At 47.3% G+C, this 18,706-nt stretch overlaps 1 protein-coding gene across 3 annotated transcripts in view; it reads right to left on the reverse strand.

The window, feature by feature from the left end:
- Nucleotides 1–18,170, reverse strand: part of WDR62 (WD repeat domain 62) — a 44,599-nt gene extending 26,429 nt beyond the window's left edge. Inside the window, exons 1-9 of one of the 3 annotated variants that reach the window (XM_081516673.1) lie at nt 17,959–18,170; nt 11,277–11,368; nt 9,578–9,640; nt 7,153–7,210; nt 6,731–6,901; nt 5,435–5,572; nt 4,849–5,031; nt 2,327–2,487; nt 658–832 (exon numbers count right to left, since the gene is read on the reverse strand). In XM_081516673.1, coding sequence (XP_081372799.1) covers nt 658–832; nt 2,327–2,487; nt 4,849–5,031; nt 5,435–5,572; nt 6,731–6,901; nt 7,153–7,210; nt 9,578–9,640; nt 11,277–11,368; nt 17,959–18,135 — 1,218 coding nt within the window. In that variant the 5' untranslated portion in view covers nt 18,136–18,170. Of the gene's footprint in view, nt 1–657; nt 848–2,326; nt 2,488–4,848; nt 5,032–5,434; nt 5,573–6,730; nt 6,902–7,152; nt 7,211–9,577; nt 9,641–11,276; nt 11,369–17,958 lie in introns of all 3 variants that reach the window. The other 2 variants (XM_081516672.1, XM_081516674.1) reach the window with 2 other exon arrangements.
- Nucleotides 18,171–18,706: the final 536 nt, after the last annotated feature.

Raw genomic sequence — 18,706 nt, forward strand, 5'->3', positions numbered from 1 at the left:
ACTAAGCCCACGCACCACAACTATTGAGCCTGTGCTCTAGAGCCCGCAAACTGCAACTACTGAAGCCCTAGAGCCCATGCTCCTCAACAAGAGAAGCCCGCAGACTGCAACTAGAGAGTAGCCCCTGTTCTCTGTAACTAGGGACAAGTCCATGCAGCAACAAAGAGCCAGCACAGCCAAAAATAAAATAATAAAAACAAAAAAAAGCAATAAAGTACACAAATGCCCTTGACAGAAAGCTCCCCGAGGTACACATGCTCCTGCTGTGGGGTCTTTGCACCTGCCATACCCGCAGTGGTCACACCCTCAGAGAGGCTTTCCCTGACCACTCTCCTTTCTAAAATAGCACCTTTGACCCCATTCCCTGCTAGGTAGCTTTGTTTTTCTTCAGAGAGGTATTGTACTCGGCATGTTCTAGACTGATTTGTTTATAGGTGAACTCTACCGCCTGGCTGTGAGCTCCAGATGAGGACTCACGTCAGCTTCCTGCTCAGATGTGTCCCCAGCACCCAGAACGGCACCTGGCACATAGTCGGGGTCCAGGAATATCTTTGGCAGGTATGGCTGAACGAGCTTCCCAAACTCTGCAGAAGCTTTCTCAGCTGAGCCCCCAGGCGGGGGCTGAGCAGGGGTAGGGGGAGGGAGAGAGGAGCTCACCTCCACATTCCAGACGTAGGAGCTGTGGAAGAGCTCCGACCACACCTTGCCTACTTGGTTGATGTCTCTGACATCCCAGATGTAGATGCTGTGGTCCTTGTACACGCAGGACAGCCACTGGTGCATGGGGTCAAAGGTCAGCGCCACTGTATCCGGGTAGATGGCCTCTGCCTTCCTGTGGAAGAGGAAGCTGACAGGGCCACGTGAGTCATCAGTCACCACCAATGTCACTGAGTAGTGACAGCTGCCTCTGGTGACACCCGAGCAGCCTCCTGCCTGGCAGTGCCATCCCTGATGATCTCTGTGTTAACCCATCTCTCCCACTCTGACTTCACTGCTCACGCCTCCATCTTCTTCCTTCGCTTTGCTTCTAATCCACAGGCTGTAAACTGGAAGCTTCTGTCTGGCCCCTGAGAGTGTTTGAGTTTTTGACTTCTGTCAACATTTCTCTCCCCTTATTTTACTCGGCTCAAGATCCATCCTCTCTGAGCACAGTATCATGGCCTTCTCTCTCGGCCTCAACACATGATCAAAATTCCCTGTTTCACAGCTACAGTTTACTGAGCATTCACTGGGTGCTGAGCTGAGAGCTCTAGCTGTGTTGAATTCCCACAACCTCCAGGAAAGGGAGATACTATATTATATGTACAGTGACCTGCCTGAGGCCACAGAACTCACAGCGGAAAGTGGCAGAGCCGACCACTACAACACACTGTCGTCCATCTTCTCCTTCCTTTGTGACATCTGGGTACCCTCTCCAAGCGCTCAGAAAGAGCACACCCAGGAGGCAGTCCCAGGCACCCAGCACCCCCACAGACTGACAACAAAGAAGGAAGATATACCACAACTCAGCCCCTCCACTCTTTCTCAACATGGCAGCCAGAGGATCTACTACTCGAGGCCTCACCAAGTAACATCAATGCCTGAGGTCCCAGTGGCTGCCCACTGACTTCAGGATAGGCTCCAAGCTCCTCTCAGCAGCTTCCATCAATGCTCTCACTTGTTATCCTTCCCCCACCCGGCACACTGGGCTCCAGCGACACAGCCTCCTGCCGTCCCCATGACACACTGAGCCCAGTGTGCTGTCCCTGTAAGGCCTTTGCATTTGCTGTCAGGACCCAGTTCTCCACACAGCTGGCTTCATCTCCCCAGAAAGGCCTCCCCTAGACACCCAATCAACAGAGCCCCATCCCAAGACCCTCTCCTGGAGTCCCTGCTTGATTTCAGCGAAGCATTTACGACTATCTGAAATGATCTTTTTTATTTTTCAAATGTTTATGTACTCATCCATCATCCAGCCCCTTGGGGCTTCCCAGGTGGTACTTGTGGTTAAGAACCCACTTGCTAACGCAGGAGACATACAAGACTCGGGTTCAATCCCTGGGTGTGGAAGATCCCCTGGAGGAGGGCATGGCAACCCACTCCAGTATTCTTGCTTAGAGAATTCCATGGACAGAGGAGCCTGGCGGGCTACAGTCCATAGGGTCGCAAAGAGCTGGACACAACTGAGTGACTGAGCATGTACGCATTAGACTGCAGATGTCACGAGATTCTGCTGCCTCCTTAGGGTCTGTATCCTGCTTCTAGCCCAGGGCTGTCAGGAAGCATGGGTAGATACCAGCAGACAGACTCTAGGTGGGCCCCTCTCCCTCCCCGTGCCGGGCAGTACCTGGGCTCCAGGCCCTGGGCCACATCCACCCCAAGGTAGTGCGGCTTGGGCAGGTTGGTGAGGTACTGCAGGCTGTGGGCTTGGAAGATGCGGACTATCCCATCAGTGCAGCCACAGAAGATGAACTCCTGGCTGACACAGAGGCAGGAAGACAGGGAGACCTGTGGGGGCAAAGGGTATCCAAATGGACTTGGTGCTTCACGTGGCCCAGATCAGGTCAGCCTTGGGCCTCCAGAAAAGCTTTATAGTTTTTGGATTTAAGAAGCCCATTTTTTGAACTTACTTACACGACAGAAAGAGGCTCACACTTAGAAAACGAACTTATGGTTGCCAGGAGGCAGGTTAGGGGGAAGAGATAGGGAATTTGGGATGGACAGGTCCACACTGCTATATTTAAAATGCATAACCATCAAGGACCTACTGTACAGCACAGGGAACTCTGCTCAATGTTATGTGGCAGCCTGGATGGGAGGGGAGTTTGGGGGAGAATGGATACATGAGTATGTGTGGCTGAATTCCTTTGCTGTCTACCTGAAACCATCATGACATTGTTAATCAACTATAACCCAATACAAAATAAACAATATTTTTTTAAAAAAGAAATCCATTTTTTGCAGATTTTAAGATTTTTGAAATCAAGATATAATGTACAGTCACTGTGGAAGAAAAGGTGGCAGCAGGCACACAAAGGCATAAATTGGGGCAGAGCTGTCATTGCTATAGAGGAACTCAGCTGTGTATGGAAAATATCTCCTTAGCTGATTGTGACCTCTGAGGTCACCTGCACTAGAAGTGTTCAATTTTAAGCTTAAATTTGATTCCATATTGCTTAAAAATAACTTAATAGAGGGTATATACTTCAAAGCAGCATAGAAAAAAGTTACTGTCTTTTAGGAAGGACTGTCCATTCAACCAGGGCATGCACATAAAGGGGTAGGACATGCCAAACTTCTAGATACAGCTTACAGTAGTTATGCCAAATCTAGAGAGACTCAGTTTGAGTCATCTAAGGCGACTACTCAGGGACTAAGCATCTATCTATCAAAACTTCTGACTTGCTTAAAAGCTTCAGTAGTTCTAGCAAGAGGATTCAAATGAGAAAAATAAATAATGTTCACTGCAGCACTGTTTACAATAACCAGGACATGGAAGTAACCTAGATGTCCATCGACAGATGAATGGATAAAGAAGATGTGGTACATATATACAATGGACTATTACCCAGCCATAAAAAAGAACACATTTGCGTCAGTTCTAGTGAGGTGGGTGAACCTAGAGCCTGTTATACAGAGTGAAGTAAGTCAGAAAGAGAAAAATAAATACCGCATATTAATGCACATATATGGAATCTAGAAAAATAGTATTGATGAAACTATCTGCAGGGCAGGATTGGAGATATAGAGAATGAACTTGAGGACACAAAAGTGGGGGAGGGACGGACGAATGGAGAAGATAGCATCAACATATGTACACTATCTGGTGTAAAGTGGGTAGCTGGAAAAGAGCTGCTGTATACCACAGGGAGCTCAGTCTGGTGCTCTGTGATGAGGGGTGGGGTGGGGGAGGGGAGAGAGGCTCAGGAGGGAGGAGATGTATGTATAATTACGGCTGATTCGTGATGTTGTATGGTAGAAACAACACAACGCTGTAAAAATTAAAAATAAAAAAAAATTATAAAAAAAAAATGAATGATGTTTAACCAACTAGGAAAGACAGAAAAGGCTCAGGATTCTCTACATGCCTCTTGCCAGGCCATTAACCCTGAAGCTGAGGTCTGGAGGAGAATCGCAACAGCAGGAATAGGACAAGTAGGAAAACTTTGATGCTTCTGCTAATAGCTAAACAGGCACCCAATCCCAGGATGGAAAGACAGCTTGGACGCAAACCCTCAGATCCTGAAGAAAAGTGGTTCTGCAATTCACTGATACACCATTTTTTAGTTTAAAATTTTATTTTTTTTTTTTTGAACTTTTTATTTTGTATTGGGGTATAGCCGATTAACAATATTGTGATAGTTTCAGGTGAACAGCAGAGGGACTCAGCCATACATACACATGCACCCTAAATTTTTACATATTTTATATAGTCTTTGATTGTAAAAATAATATAAAAATTATTAAGTCCATGATACTGTAAATTAAACAAGGAAAAAAAAGCAGTCCTCCCACCAGCCAAGAGTGCCCAGTAAAGAAAACAAATGTGAACTAGATCACACAGTGATGGGGAAGCAATTGTAACCCTGACCCGTTATAGGGGCCAGGCAATGTGCTAAGTGCCTTACATATACCATCTCACAGGATACCCCTATCAACTTGGTGAGGCAGACAGCAGTAGTCCCATCTTACAGATGAGAAAACCGAGGCTCAGAGAGCCTCTCCCAGAATCAAATAAGCGGAACTAGCAATCAGACCCTGAGCTGGCATGACCAGCTATGATGCAGGGGTGCTGCTGTGTGTCTCCGGAGACACATGTCATGGGAAGAGTGTTTCCCGCACTGACAGCGGAGAGAGGGGTTGGGGTACCTTCAGGTTGATCCACTTCTCCAGCACCCTCTTCTCGTTGAACTGGCAGAGGAGGCCCGAGTAGGACACACAGAAGGTATTGCCTGCCATCTGGCCCCGGCCACAAGCCACACCACAGAAGACGTTGTCATGCAGCTCACCCAGGATGCCTGAGCGCCCCACCAGGGGCACTGTGCCTGTCACCTGGAGGGAGAGCGGGGCACAGTGAGACCCTGAACAGATGGCCTAGTCCCCAGCCAGGTCACGACGGGCTCTCCTGACCAGTGGACAGGACACAGCTAAATGGGAGAACTCTCAGAAACACCTCCAAGTGGAGAAGGAGGAACAGAACATGCACGCTTCCAGGCAGAGTGGCTGGAGGCCACAGGCCCGGAATGAGGGGTGCCCCAGGGCCCAGCAGGGGAGAAGAGGCTTCCCGGCAGGTCTGTCAGTCAGTCAGCACCTGAAGAGCAGTCCCGGAGACAGAAGGCCACCCCACTGAGAGGCAAGACGGCCACTGCCCCCAAATCATGGTAGAACCAGGAGTCCCTGCTACCCTGACGGTTCTCCCTTAGGCCTGGCTGAGGGGGTGGGGATGAAAACTCACCTTTGCTTCGGTGGACACTTCCAAGAACCAGAACCTCACATGCCGGTTCCCGACAGTGACAAAATAGCTGCTGTCTTCTGAGAAGGAGAGGGCAATGACCCGGCACGATACCTTGTTGGAGGCCACCAGGATGTCTTTCTGGAAGATCAGTGCAGAGACGGTCACCCCAGCACCCACCTCACCAGACTCTTTCAGCCGCTTCTCTCAGCCCTGTGTCTCCCTGCCCTCGCCTGGCTCCAAGGTTGTTTTCCTAGGCCCTTCTTTTTGGGGAAACCTACATGTGACCCTCTTATCATTCCTAACACAGAGGAGACTGAGGCCTGGAAGGGCTTCCACATGAGAGGAAGTTCCAGAACTCTCCTCAGGAGTCCAAGCCCTGCAGCCCACATGTGGTGTTGAGGATGGCCACAGCTAGAAGCGAAGGACAATGCAACCCATGTTGCTGGAGATTGGGCTCTCACTCTGGGCCCCACTGAGCCCTTCACAGGACAGCTCAGGAAACCCCTCAATAGTCCTATGAGGGAGGTGCTTCTCCCCCTACCCTGTCATGCTCAGGGAACACTGTCACATGCTCAAGGTCACACAGCAGGTGATGAACAGAGCCAGGATTGACACCCACTTCTGCCAACTTTAAGTCCTCCCCCAGCTGTTCCCAAGCCCAGCCTTCCAACATAATAGCCCTGAGTTCTCCCAACTCAACAAAGTAGATACTATTACATCCATTTTACAGATGAGGAAACAGACTCACAGAGAGGTTAGGTCACTTGCTCAAGATCACAGCTGGTCAGTATAAAAAGAATGATACGTTCCACTAGTTGAGAGCTTGTCACATGCCCTACAACAAGTGCCTAGAATAGGGATTGGCATGCAGTAGGTGCTCAAGAAATATTTGCTGGATAGGGCTTCCCTGGTGGCTCAGTGGCAAAGAATCTGCCTGCCAATGCAGGAGACACGGGTTCAATCCCTGGTCCGGGAAGATCCCACATGCTGCAGAGCAACTAAGCCCATGCATCACATGAGCCTGTGCTCTAGAGTCATAAGCCACAACTACCGAAGCCCAAACACCCTAGAACCCTGTGCTCTGCAACCAGAGAAACCACCATAATGAGAAGCACAAGCGCTGCAACTAGGGAAAAGCCTGCACAACAAAGACCCAGCCAAAAGTAAAAATCATTAAACAAACAAAAAGTGTGTTGGATAAACGCTTTACCAAGTTATCTCATTTAGTTCTCCCCATGCCTGAGACTCAGGATGTTCTGGCGGCTGGCTGTCTGCCACCCACCCACCAGCTCTTACCTTCCAGTCCCAGACGTTGAGCATCATGTCGTGCTGGTAGCCCATGGACACAATGTGCTTCATGTTGGGGGAGAAGGCCACGCAGGCCACGCCGTACTTGTGGCCCAGCATTTCCGCCACCTGACTCTTCTCTTCCACGTCCCAGATACGTACAGCAGGCCTGTGCCCATTCTGGGGAAGATGGCGCCATTTACTGCTGCTGGGTTCTGCACCGGGCAAGGCTGGAGGGGCTGTCAGAGCTGAAGCTGGTACTGCCCCAGGGTGTGCCTGAAAGCCGCCACCCCCCCGCCGCCCCTTGCCGCATCTGCCATGAGGCTTTTCTGGTCCAGAAAGGAGCTATCCCAGGGATTCCTCAGGCCTGCTGGGGCCAGAGGAATGGTCCCACCACCCCTCCCCACCGACTCCACCATGATCACACTCACCTCCCCCGTCACTATGTACTTCCCATCGGGGGAGAAGGCCAGGGCGCTCAGAGACTTCCTGGGGACAAGGAAAGGGCTGATCACCGGCTCCACGGAGGGCGGGTGGCCACACCCCAGCCTGGCTGTGCTCACAGCACCTGGTGAGCTCCTCGCTCCCAAGAGGCCAGGAGAGGTGAGCGACCACAGACAGCTCCCTGGAGTCAGGGCTGCAAGCCAGCCCGGCACAGCACCCAGAGCGTTCCCAGCACTCCCCGCAGCCGGCAGAAGCAGGGGCAGTGCACAGAGAAGTGAGGTTTTGTAAAAGCAAAGGCCCTTTCCTCCCCCAAACCTCAAGCCCTGATGGAGTGGCTACTCCACAGCTCATGGGATCGTAGTTCCCCGACCAGGGACTGAACCTGGGTCCTCGGCAGTGAAAGTGCAGAGTCCTAACCACCTGACCAGCAAAAAATTCCCAAAGATAGAGAATGATAAAGCAAATGTTGGTAAAATGTTAGCATTTGGGAAACATAGGTGAAAGGTGTACAGGTGCTCTCTGTACTATTCTTGTAGTCTGAAATTATTTCAATGTAAAAAGTTTAAAAATTGCCAGTGCTTACGCTTTATTCCAGACTGATTCCGCCTTCTCTGAGGGTGAAGCCTGGGATCACGTGACTCTGAAATGCAGCCAGGATGGAAACCTCCACTCTGGCCACACCGCCTCCTAAGACAGACCCACCAGTGACTGAGAGTGGACTCTTCTCAGCTATGTGTTTCAGATCAAGGTCACCTACTCTACTACCTGTGGGCATTGGGAAGGAAACTGGGAGGACGAGAATTGGCCAATGGAGATTCTGACAAATGCCACCAAGCTCCAGCCAATTCCTGATATGGAGAATGTGGGCCCCAGAGATGGGAACCTCTCACTTGAGGTTCCCAACAATGAGAGGGCATCTGGATTTTTGTGTAGAAAACTTTGAAGGTTGTCGAGTAAGTCCAGTATTTAAGACATATATACAAGAAGTATTTCATTTGAGATCACATACTGAATAAACACGCTTGGATGGGGACCCACCTCTGCCCTCATCACCAGTGACAGAACCCACAGTCAGAGCCAAGGGTCCAAGAAGCCCCTTCCGAGAGAGAATCTGTATCTGCCAAACCATATCTCAGGGACCCTGCCTTAGGGATCGTAAAGGAAAAAGAAAACCCACATCTTCTCTGTCCACCTGGAGAGCTGGGCCAAAGGAGCTAAGCTTGAGCTATTTGTGCAATATTTGTGGAATAAAAAGTTGCAATGAGGGGAAGGACTGGTGGTCCAGTGGTTAGGACTCTGCGCTCTTACAGCCAAGGTCTCAGGTTCGATTTCTGGTAGGGGAACTAAGATCCCACAAGCCAAAAAAATAAAAAGTTGCAGTGGAGTGCCTTCCTAAGGTCACAACTCAGTGGGGACCAAAGCCCAAGGATGACACAGTGATCAACGGGACCCCAGGCAGACCCCAGGTACCAACTTGGGCCTGCTCAGGGCCAAGAGTCTTCCCCAGTAAACTGGCAGCTGGAGGGATCTTTCTAAAACCCAAATTACATTCATTCATTCAGGAAACAAGAAGTGCTGTCAATGTCCTAGACACTGACCTAAGGTATAGGGACACAGAAATTAACTAAGAGAAAGTCCCTACCCACCCCAGACAGCTCATCTTGTAGAGAGAGACAGTAAATATCATCATTGAGGAAATTAGAAAGTACATCAAAAAGGAGTATATTTTGTGGGAAAAAGGAAAGTAGGGAAGGGAAATAGAGCATGCTAGAGGGCTGGGGTGGCTAAGCATAGCCTCAGCCTGCAAACGCCCTCTAGTGGCTTCTCTTTGCAATCAGCATGATAGCAAACCACTCCCCAAGGTGATCTGACTTCTGGGGCTCCAGCCTCATCCACGGAACCCTGACTGCTCCTCAAACAACTTGAGATTCTTAACTATTCAACCTGAGATTCAAAAATGACTTTGCTCTTGCTGTTCCCTCTACCTGCAATGCTCTCCCCACACCTTCACATGAGTCACTCCCTCACTTTCTCCTGGCTCAGCCCCAGGAGGGCTCTGATAAGACTCTGATAAAGGTCCTCTGCTTGCCAACCTGCCCGAACACATCCTCATCATTTCCTCCATAGCCACAGTCAAGGTCTGATGGTTGGCTAGTAACTTGCTAACTAGTTTAGTCTGTCTCCCCTGCAAGCTGTCAGCTCTATGGAGAGCAGCTTCTTATCTCCTTTGTTCGTGGCTGTGTTCCCAACACCTGGAACAGTGCCTAGCACAGAGCAGACCTTTAGTGAGTGTCACTGAACCGAGTGAGTGAATGAATGAGTCACCCACAAGCACCTCCAGGCAGTGTGGGGAAGGAGGGATGTGTAAGGATCTTGATCCCACCTTTACCCCTTGCCCAGGCCCCAGCTTACCTGGCAGTATTAAGAATGTGCTGCTGCTTGTTCTCTTTGGGGTTCAAAATCACCACCACACAGCTGTGGAGAAAGAGGAAAATGTGCCCAAACTGAGGGGAGTGTTGGGGTCCAGGGATGACTGCACTCCCAACATAGCCCACACACAGACAAGGCTATGTGAAAGTTGGACTATAAAGAAAGTTGAGTGCCGAAGAATTGATGCTTTTGATCTGTGGTGTTGGAGAAGACTCTTGAGAGTCCCTTGGACTGCAGGGAGATCCAACCAGTCCATCCTAAAGGAAATCAGTCCTGAGTGTTCACTGGAAGGACTGATGCTGAAGCTGAAACTCCAATACTTTGGCCACCTGATGCGAAGAGCTGACTCATTGGAAAAGACCCTGATGCTGGGAAAGATTGAGGGCAGGAAGAGAAGGAGATGACAGAGGATGAGATGGCTGGATGGCATCACCAACTCAATGGACATGAGTTTGGGTAAACTCCGGGAGTTGGTGATGGACAGGGAGGCCTGGCGTGGTGCAGTCCATGGGTCGCAAAGAGTCGGACATGACTGAGCTACTGAACTGAACTGAATTGATAGACAAGGCTCTTTCTGTTCAGATGCTTCTCTCTTCAGTCTCCTCATCCCCCATTATCTATGCTGAGAATTCTAGGGCACTTAACATTATTACTAATATCAACAAATTCTTAAAATGAAGCCAACACTCCCTCTGTAGTAATTATACCGTCAGGCTCTGGTCTAATACTTATTGTTGTTGTTCGGTCACTAAGTTGCTTCTGACTCTTTGTGACCCCATGGACTGTAGCCCACCAGGATCCTTTGCCATGGGATTTTCCAGGCAAGAATATTGGAATGGGTTACCATTTCCTTCTCCAAGGGATCTTTCCCACCCAGGTATTGAATCTGTGTCTCCTGCATTGGCAAGCAGGTTCTTTATCACTGAGCCACCAGGGAAGCCCACAAAAGACTTACTGTGTACAACATCTTTAAATCCTCACAACTGCCAAGTGAGGTCAGCAGTCTTAGCTGCTTTTCATAGATGATGAAACTGAAGCCCAGAGAGAGTAGTTCTTTGCCCAGGGCTCCCCAGCAGATCAGGGAACGAATAGGGATGTGAATCCACACCTGTCAGATTCAAGAGCCCCCCTTGTCCTGTATTCTGGCTCCTTCCCAAAGACTCAGTAATAGATGCTGTTCATTAGGAATTACTATGGCCCTGCCCTGCCCTGCGGGGGTGAGGGGTCCCTTCAGTGCCTACAACAGTACTGGTTAGACCAGTATTTGTGGCATAAATGTTTGCAGATGACCTTCAGTCCTCTCTAACTACCAGGAGGAGGATATCACTAGTTCTGTTTTACCAAAGCAGAGGCTAGGACAGGGGCATGTGAGGTGGAGTTAGGACACTAATGCAGACTGCCTGACACCAACTGTGGCTTTGATCTTAACCTCCTGTCTTTCCCAGAATCGCTGCCACCTCCTGCCTGCAGTCACAATAAGGCTTTCTTAGCACGCATGCATGCCAGGTACCGTTCTAGACATAGAGGGGCCTGTGCAATCTTTCCCACAGCCTTCAGAGGCAGGGAGCATTATCTGCATTCCACAGAGGGAACAGCCAAGGCCCAGAGAGGTTCATTGAAGACTTCAGGCTCTGAATTCAGGATCAGTGATTAGAGGCCGAGGCCCAACCGACTCACTCACCCTGCTAGGTAGGCCAGGTGGCCTGTGCTGGGGTCACAGGTTAGGCCACTGCTGTTCTGGGCTGTGATGCCAAGCACCTTCTCGAGTGACACCTGCAGGGAAAAGACCCAAATCAGAAGCGCCTGCCCCAGCAGGCCCCACATCCCTCAGCCACCCATTCAGTCTGTTACTTTCAACATGTCCACTGAGCTTCTAGGGTCATCCACCAGCAGCTAATGCTTATTCTCTTCAGTACTGCTTTGACAAATACTGTGCCAGGGCATAGAACAGTGAGGAATGTAGACAAATCCCTGTCTTCTTAGAGTTCACATTCTAGTGGTGATGGGATGGTAGACACAGAGAGTGAACAGAATGAATATGTAAAATACATATCAGGTGATGATGACAGCATTAGAGAAAAACTAAGCAGGGAAGGAAATTGAGAGGACAGAGGAAGGGGAGAAGGCCTTGCTGAGACGAGTAAGTCTCTAAGCGTCTTATAGGGATGAAAGACTCGAGAGCCCACAACAACCCAGGGAAGAAGGCACTGTTATCACCCCTATTTTACAGATGAGAACATGGAGGGCCAAGGTCCCACATCTGTGGAGTAGCAAGGCTGGGATACAAACTCGGGCAGTCTCTGGTTTCAAAGCCAGCACTGTGCTCACAGCAGTGAACAGAAGAGGACACTGTCCGTTTGCTCTAGTCTAGAGGTTCAATGAGTAAAGAAACTAGTGAACTGGAACAATCACACTTAAAATTTAAAAATTCTCTAAGCTAAAGAAGTCAAATGAGCCAGTCCCCATAATGGTTGATCAGACATTTACAGAGTATGGACTAACAAATCATGATATTTTCATATTCTTAAGAGATTAGTTTCTAATTATTATAAAGTAAAACACTCTCAAACAAGGTGTTGGGCTTCAGAAATGAGAGGCAGAGAGAGGAAAGTAAAGGTCAATATTTATTGAGCATCTGATCAGGAGACAGGCACAGTTTATACAACTGTATTAACTTATTTAATGCTCACAATAACCCTGTGATATAGTCACTATCATCATCATCTCCTTATAGATGAGGAAAGAGGCCTAGAAGGGTAACCCATCTGGAAGTTAGCAGGACTAACCCAGGCAATGGAACTCATGTTGTTTTTTTAATCTGTTAATCAGCATTACTGGGCATTAGCATAGCTGGTCATTTTTAGACCAGGTCTTTTGCAAGCTGGATGGACTCTGCACCACCAAACAGGAAAAATACATGACATCAGTCACCCAAAATACACAATCACAGCAGTAGTAACTAACAGCAGTAGAGTACTTACAATGTGCCAAATGTTTTTCTAAGCACTTAAGATACGTGAACTTACTTAATCCTCACAAATACGCTATAAGGGAACATTTATATTATTATCCTCATTTTACAAATGAGGAAACTGAGGCACAGAAAAGTTCAAGAAACAAAGAAGAATTCAGGTTAAAGCCCAGGCAGTCTGGGTCCAGAGGTGGTGCTCCTAACCACCTTGCTATACCACCTCTCTGGTGCTAATGGTAAAGAACCTGCCTGCCAGTCAAGAGACTAACAGATGCGGGTTCGATCCTTGGGTTGAGAAGATCCCCTGGAGAAGGAAATGGCAACCCACTCCAATATTCTTGCCTAGAATATCCCATGGACAGAGGAACCAGTCCACAGGGTCGCAAGGAGTTGGACACAACTGAGGCGACTTAGCACACACATACCACCTCTCTGAAATTGATTGTTATTCCTCTCCTTCATATACTTTAGAGCTCACAAGGCACTTTCAGAAACATAAGAGATAAAAGCTATGAAGTATAAGGTGCTGGGTGAGAGACTGAGGTGGGTGACTGCTTTAGGCTGGGGTTCAAGAAGGCCTCTCAGAGGAATAAAAAAGAAGGTGGCCTTTCAGGGTAGAGATATTCAGGCTAAGACTCGAGGGGTAGGTGCCAGCCAGGTAGACTGCAGCAAAAAGCCCAGAGGACTCACCAAACGCAAAGGCTAAGAGGCAGAAAAGAGCTTGGAGTCTCAAGAAAACAGAAAGCAGGCCAGTGTGACAGGACCTTTGTGAAAGGAAGGACAAGGGAAGTGTGGCCAGAGAGGTGAGGAGCAGGCACGTGCCCAGCAACTTGCAGCCAGGAAGCCATGGAGCAGGAACAAGATCCACCCACAGGTATTGTGTATCGACCCTTTATCTGGCATATTCACAATTTCCTTTCATCTCCCTGCAACACCATGGCTACTGTTGCCACCATTTTATAAAAACAAACTTTGGAGCCCTGCAAATTGGAGAATAATTTTTTAAATTGCTGCTGTGTGGACTTTCCTGGTGATCCAGTGGTTAAGAATCTCCCTGCCAATGCAGCGGACACAGGTTCAATCCCTGGTTTGGGAAGATTCTATATTTCTTGGGGCAATTAAGCCCCTGCTCCACAGCTATTGAGCCTGCCCTGTAGAGCCTGTGCTCTACAAAAGAGAAGCCACCACAATGAGAAGCCTGTGCACCACAAGTAGTCGCCACCCCTTGCCACAACTACAGAAAAGTCTGTAACACAGCAATGAAGAACGGGCACAGTCAAAATAAATAAGAACAAATAAACATATTTTAAAAAGTTGCTGCTGTACTATTGGAATTTCTTCTACCTACTCTAAAGTTTTGCATCTCAGGATTTAGAGAACTGGTCTACACCCATGCCCCTCTGCCCGCCCCCTGCAGGGCTGCTGAGATTCTAAATATTACTCACATCCTCTCCAAAATTTAAGGCGGCAATATGGAATAAGCATCCCACAGTGGTAAGGGAGAGGAAAGAGAAGGGGGGATGAGGGAAGGCAGGCTAGAGCCCAGGGAGAGTTGGAACAAGTAGCACTGGGGGCTGAACCCTGGTAGGGACCCTAAGGACCCAGCGGGGGATGAGGTCAGCAAAACTGTCAGGGCCCAGAGAGACTTCTAAAGGTGACTGAGGAGACAAGCAGGAAAGCAGGACTAGGAGGTGACTAGCAAAACTACAATGTATTCCAAAGGATAAAATCAGGTAGGAACCCTGGAACGATCCAAAGGCTAAGGGCGCCTTTGTTTGCCTTTCCTACTGTTCTTTTCCCCTTGCAGTTAATCTTTAATGTATATAAATCTTCTTCATCTACCTCTATTTAACTCTGCATATCTATTCTCTCTTTCTTTTCTTTCTTTCCTTTCCTCTCAACATATGTGTTAGTTTTTTTTTTCATTGCTTTATTCCCTACTTGGCACCTTGCTTTAGTTTTGTTTTCCAGTTTGTGCTTTAGTTAGTTTTGTTCTTAACTGGTAAATATAATTTTTGATTTACCTTGTTCGCTGGGTCAATCTACTGTACCCTATTTTTGTTGGACTGTTTTCTCTTTGCTCGTGGGTGTATATGTATATGTGTATATTCTGTTATTTTATTATTATTTGCCTGATTTTGTAACTGCCATTTGTCTGGGGTTTATCTTTGGTTTCTCATTTTTGGATATTTGTTTTAATCTCATTTAATGCCATAACAAACCACTTGTAGAATTTTTGTTCCTGACTAGAGATCTAGCCCTGAGCTTTTGGAGTCGGGGCACAGACTCTAAGACCCTAGACAACCAGAGAACTAACCCTAGGGAGTATCATATAGTGAGAACTCACACAAAGGAAACCGCTTGAATACAAGACCTGGCATCACCCAACCACCAGTAGCATCCTGTGCAAGATGCCTGTCTAAACAACAAACAAAACAAATACTAACCCAATCATCAGCAGATAGGATTACCATCTCCCTCAGCCTTGCCCATCAGAGGAAAAACAAACAAACAAAAACTCAGTACAAATCTCACCCTATACAAAGCTTACACTGGACCAACCTTAGGAGGGCAGAAACCAAAAGGAAGAAAGAATTCATCCTTGAAGCCTGGGAAAAGGAGACCTCAAGCACAGTAAGTTAAAATAAAATAATGAAAAGGCAGAGAAATACCACACAAATGAAGGAACAAACTAGAAACACAGAAGTCCAAATAAATGAAGAGGAAACAGGCAAACTACCTGAGAAAGAATTCAGAATAATGATAGTAAAGATGATCAAAAACCTTGATAACAAAATGGTGAAAATGCAAGAATCAATTAACAAAGACCTAGAAGAAATAAAGAATAAACATAGAGAGACAAACAACACAATTACTGAAATTAAAAATACTCTAGAAGGAATCAATAGCAGAATATCTGAAGCAGAAGAATGAATCAGTGAGCTGGAAGATAAAATGGTGAAAATAACTTCTGAAGAGAAAATATATTTAGCAAAGTTGCAGGATACAAAATCAACACACAGAAATCACTTGCATTTCTATATACTAACAATGAAAAATCAGAAAGAGAAATTAAGGAATCAATCCCATTCATCACTGCAACATATATATCAATAATTACTTAACATGTAAAAGGATTAAATGCTCCAACCAAAAGACACAGACTGGCTGAATGGATACAAAAACAAGACCCATATATATGCTGTCCACAAGAAACTCACTTCAGACCTAAAGACACATATAGACTGAAAGTGAGAGGATGCAAAAATATATTTACTGCAACAAAAAGAATTAAATATCTAGGAATAAACTTACCTAAGCAGACAAAAGAACTGTACACAGAAAATTATAAGACACTAATGAAAGAAATCAAAGATGATATAAACAGATGGAGAGATATTCCATGTTCCTGGGTAGGAAGAATCAATATTGTGAAAATGACTATACTACCAAATGCAATCTATAGATTCAGTGTGATCCCTATCAAATTACCAATGGCATTTTTCACAGAACTAGAACAAAAAATGTCACAATTTATATAGAAACACAAAAGACTCCAAATAGCCAAAGCAGTCTTGAGAAAGAAGAATGAAGCTGGAGGAATCAACCTTCCTGACTTCAGATTATAGTACAAAGCTACAGTCATCAAGACAATATGGTACTGGCACACAAACAGAAATATAGACCAATGGAACAAGATAGAAAGCCCAGAAATAAACCCATGCACCTATGGGTATCTTATTTTTGACAAAGGAGGCAAGAATATACAATGGGGCAAAGACAGCCTCTTCAATAAATGGTGCTGGGAAAACTGGACAGCTACATGTAAAAGAATGAAATTCGAACACATACCAACACTTGTGTACAGTATGTGTAACACCATACACAAAGATAAACTCAAAACGGATTAAAGACCTAAATGTAAGACCAGAAACTATAAAGCTCTTAGAGGAAAACAAGATCCTTTATGACCCACCTCCTAGAGTAATGGAAATAAAAACAAAAGTAAACAAGTGGGACCTGATTAAACTTAAAAGCTTTTGCACAGCAAAGGAAACTATAAGCAAGGTGAAAAGACAACCCTCACAATGGGAGAAAATAAAAGCAAATGAAACAATTGACAAAGGATTAACTTTCAAAATATACAAGCTGCTCATACAACTCAATGCCAGAAAAACAAACAACCCAATCAAAAAGTGGGAAAAAGACTTAAAACATTTCTCCAAAGACATACAGATGGCTAACAAACACATGAAAAGATGCTCACCATCACTCATTATTAGAGAAATGCAAATCAAAACTACAATGATATATTACCTCACATGGGTCAGAATGGCCATCATCAAAAAGTCTACGAACAATAAATGCTGGAGACGATGTGGAGAAAAGGGAATGCTCTTGCATTGTTGGTGGGAATGTAAATCGATACAGCCATTATGGAAGACGGTATGGAAATTCCTTAAAATACTAGGAATAAAACCACCATATGACCCAGCAATCCCACTCCTAGGCATATACCCCGAGGAAACCAAAATTGAAAAAGACACATGTATCCCATTGTTCATTGCAGCACTATTTACAACAGCTAGAACATGGAAGCAACCTAGACGTCCATTGACAGATGAACGGATAAAGAAGTAGTGGTACATATATACACAATAGAATATTATTCAGCCATAAAAAAGAACACATTTGAGTCAGTTCTGATGAGGTGGATGAACCTAGGACCTATTATACAGAGTGAAGTGAGTCAGAAAGAGAACGATAAATATCATATTCTGACGCATATATATGGAATCTAGAAAAATGGTTCTGAAAAATTTATTTACAGGGCAGCAATGGAGAAACAGACATAGAGAACAGACTTAGGGACATGGGGAGAGGGAAGGAGAGGGTGAGATGTATGGAAAGAGTAACATGAAAACTTACATTACCATATGTAAAAAAGATAACCAAGGGGAATTTGCTGTATGGCTCAGGAAGCTCAAACAGGGGCTCTGTATCAACTTAGTGGGGTGGGATGCGGCAGGAGATGGGAGGTTCAAAAGGGAGGGGATATATGTATACCTATGGTTGATTCATATTGCGGTTTGACAGAAAACCAAATTCTGTAAAGCAATGATCATTCAATAAAAATTTTTTTTAAAAGGCTGAGGGCGGGGCCAGGGGTTGAGAGGTGGGACTAGGGGTGATGGGCAGTACCCGAGAGAGGAGGAGACGCGGCAGTGGGAGGAGCCTCATCTAGGGGCGGGGCCTAGGGAACCCGGCAGGCCAGAGAGCAGCCGGAGGGGTACCAGCCGGGGGCTGATAGGCGGGGCCAAAGATCTAAGGGTGGGACCAAGGAAGAGCAGGGAACCTGGAAATGAGATGGACAAGGCAAGCAACTCCTCACCCGATTCTGCACCGTGTCCTCGGGAGCCGCCGGGAGTCGCGTCCGCCGCCGGAGGCAGAGCGGTGGAGCCGGGGGCGGGGAAGACTGGGCCCTCCGCGCCGGAACTCCCGCCATGACTGATGGCAGCTTCTCAACTGTATCATTCCGCGCGTAGCCTCCGGGCCCCAAGGCCGCCATCGTCGCGTCGGAGCCCGGCGACCGTTGCAATGCTCAACCGCCGCCGCCGCCACGGTCCACTTGAATAGCGAACGGCCGCGGGAAAGCCGGCGCCGCCGCCCATTGGACGCGGGGGGCTGCTGGTCTAGCCAATCGCAGGGTTACCCGGCGGCGCTTTTGACCAATGAGGGCCAAGAGGCGGAGTGGGGGTTCTGGCTGGGTGGAGCCACGGCTTCTTCGCTAGATGTTTGATCGAGAGTTGTGGATTTTTTTTATCCCGTCTGTGTTTTCATCATTCACTGAACGTCAGTTTTGAACTTTTACGAGGCTAGTGCCAAAGCCCCCTACCTCCACCCCAGGCCGACTATCCTCGCAGTAGCAGTTGCCCGGATGTAAGCTACGGTGGAGCCGAAAAAAAGACTCAACAGTTGGCGCAGACTCAGAAAGGTCTTGACGCCACCTCTTCCCCCAACACATGATGAAGTCCCGGCGGCTCAGAGCCGGTTTTGCTTTATCCACTTGCCACGTGATGAGGGCGTAGCTGTGGCAACGCCGTCTGGCGCTTAATACGCAGGCGCAGCCTTCTTCCCTC

Source organism: Giraffa tippelskirchi, chromosome 7 (assembly GCF_054371585.1).
Source record: "Giraffa tippelskirchi isolate mGirTip1 chromosome 7, T2T-mGirTip1v1.2.pri, whole genome shotgun sequence".
Taxonomy (NCBI): Eukaryota; Metazoa; Chordata; class Mammalia; order Artiodactyla; family Giraffidae; genus Giraffa; species Giraffa tippelskirchi.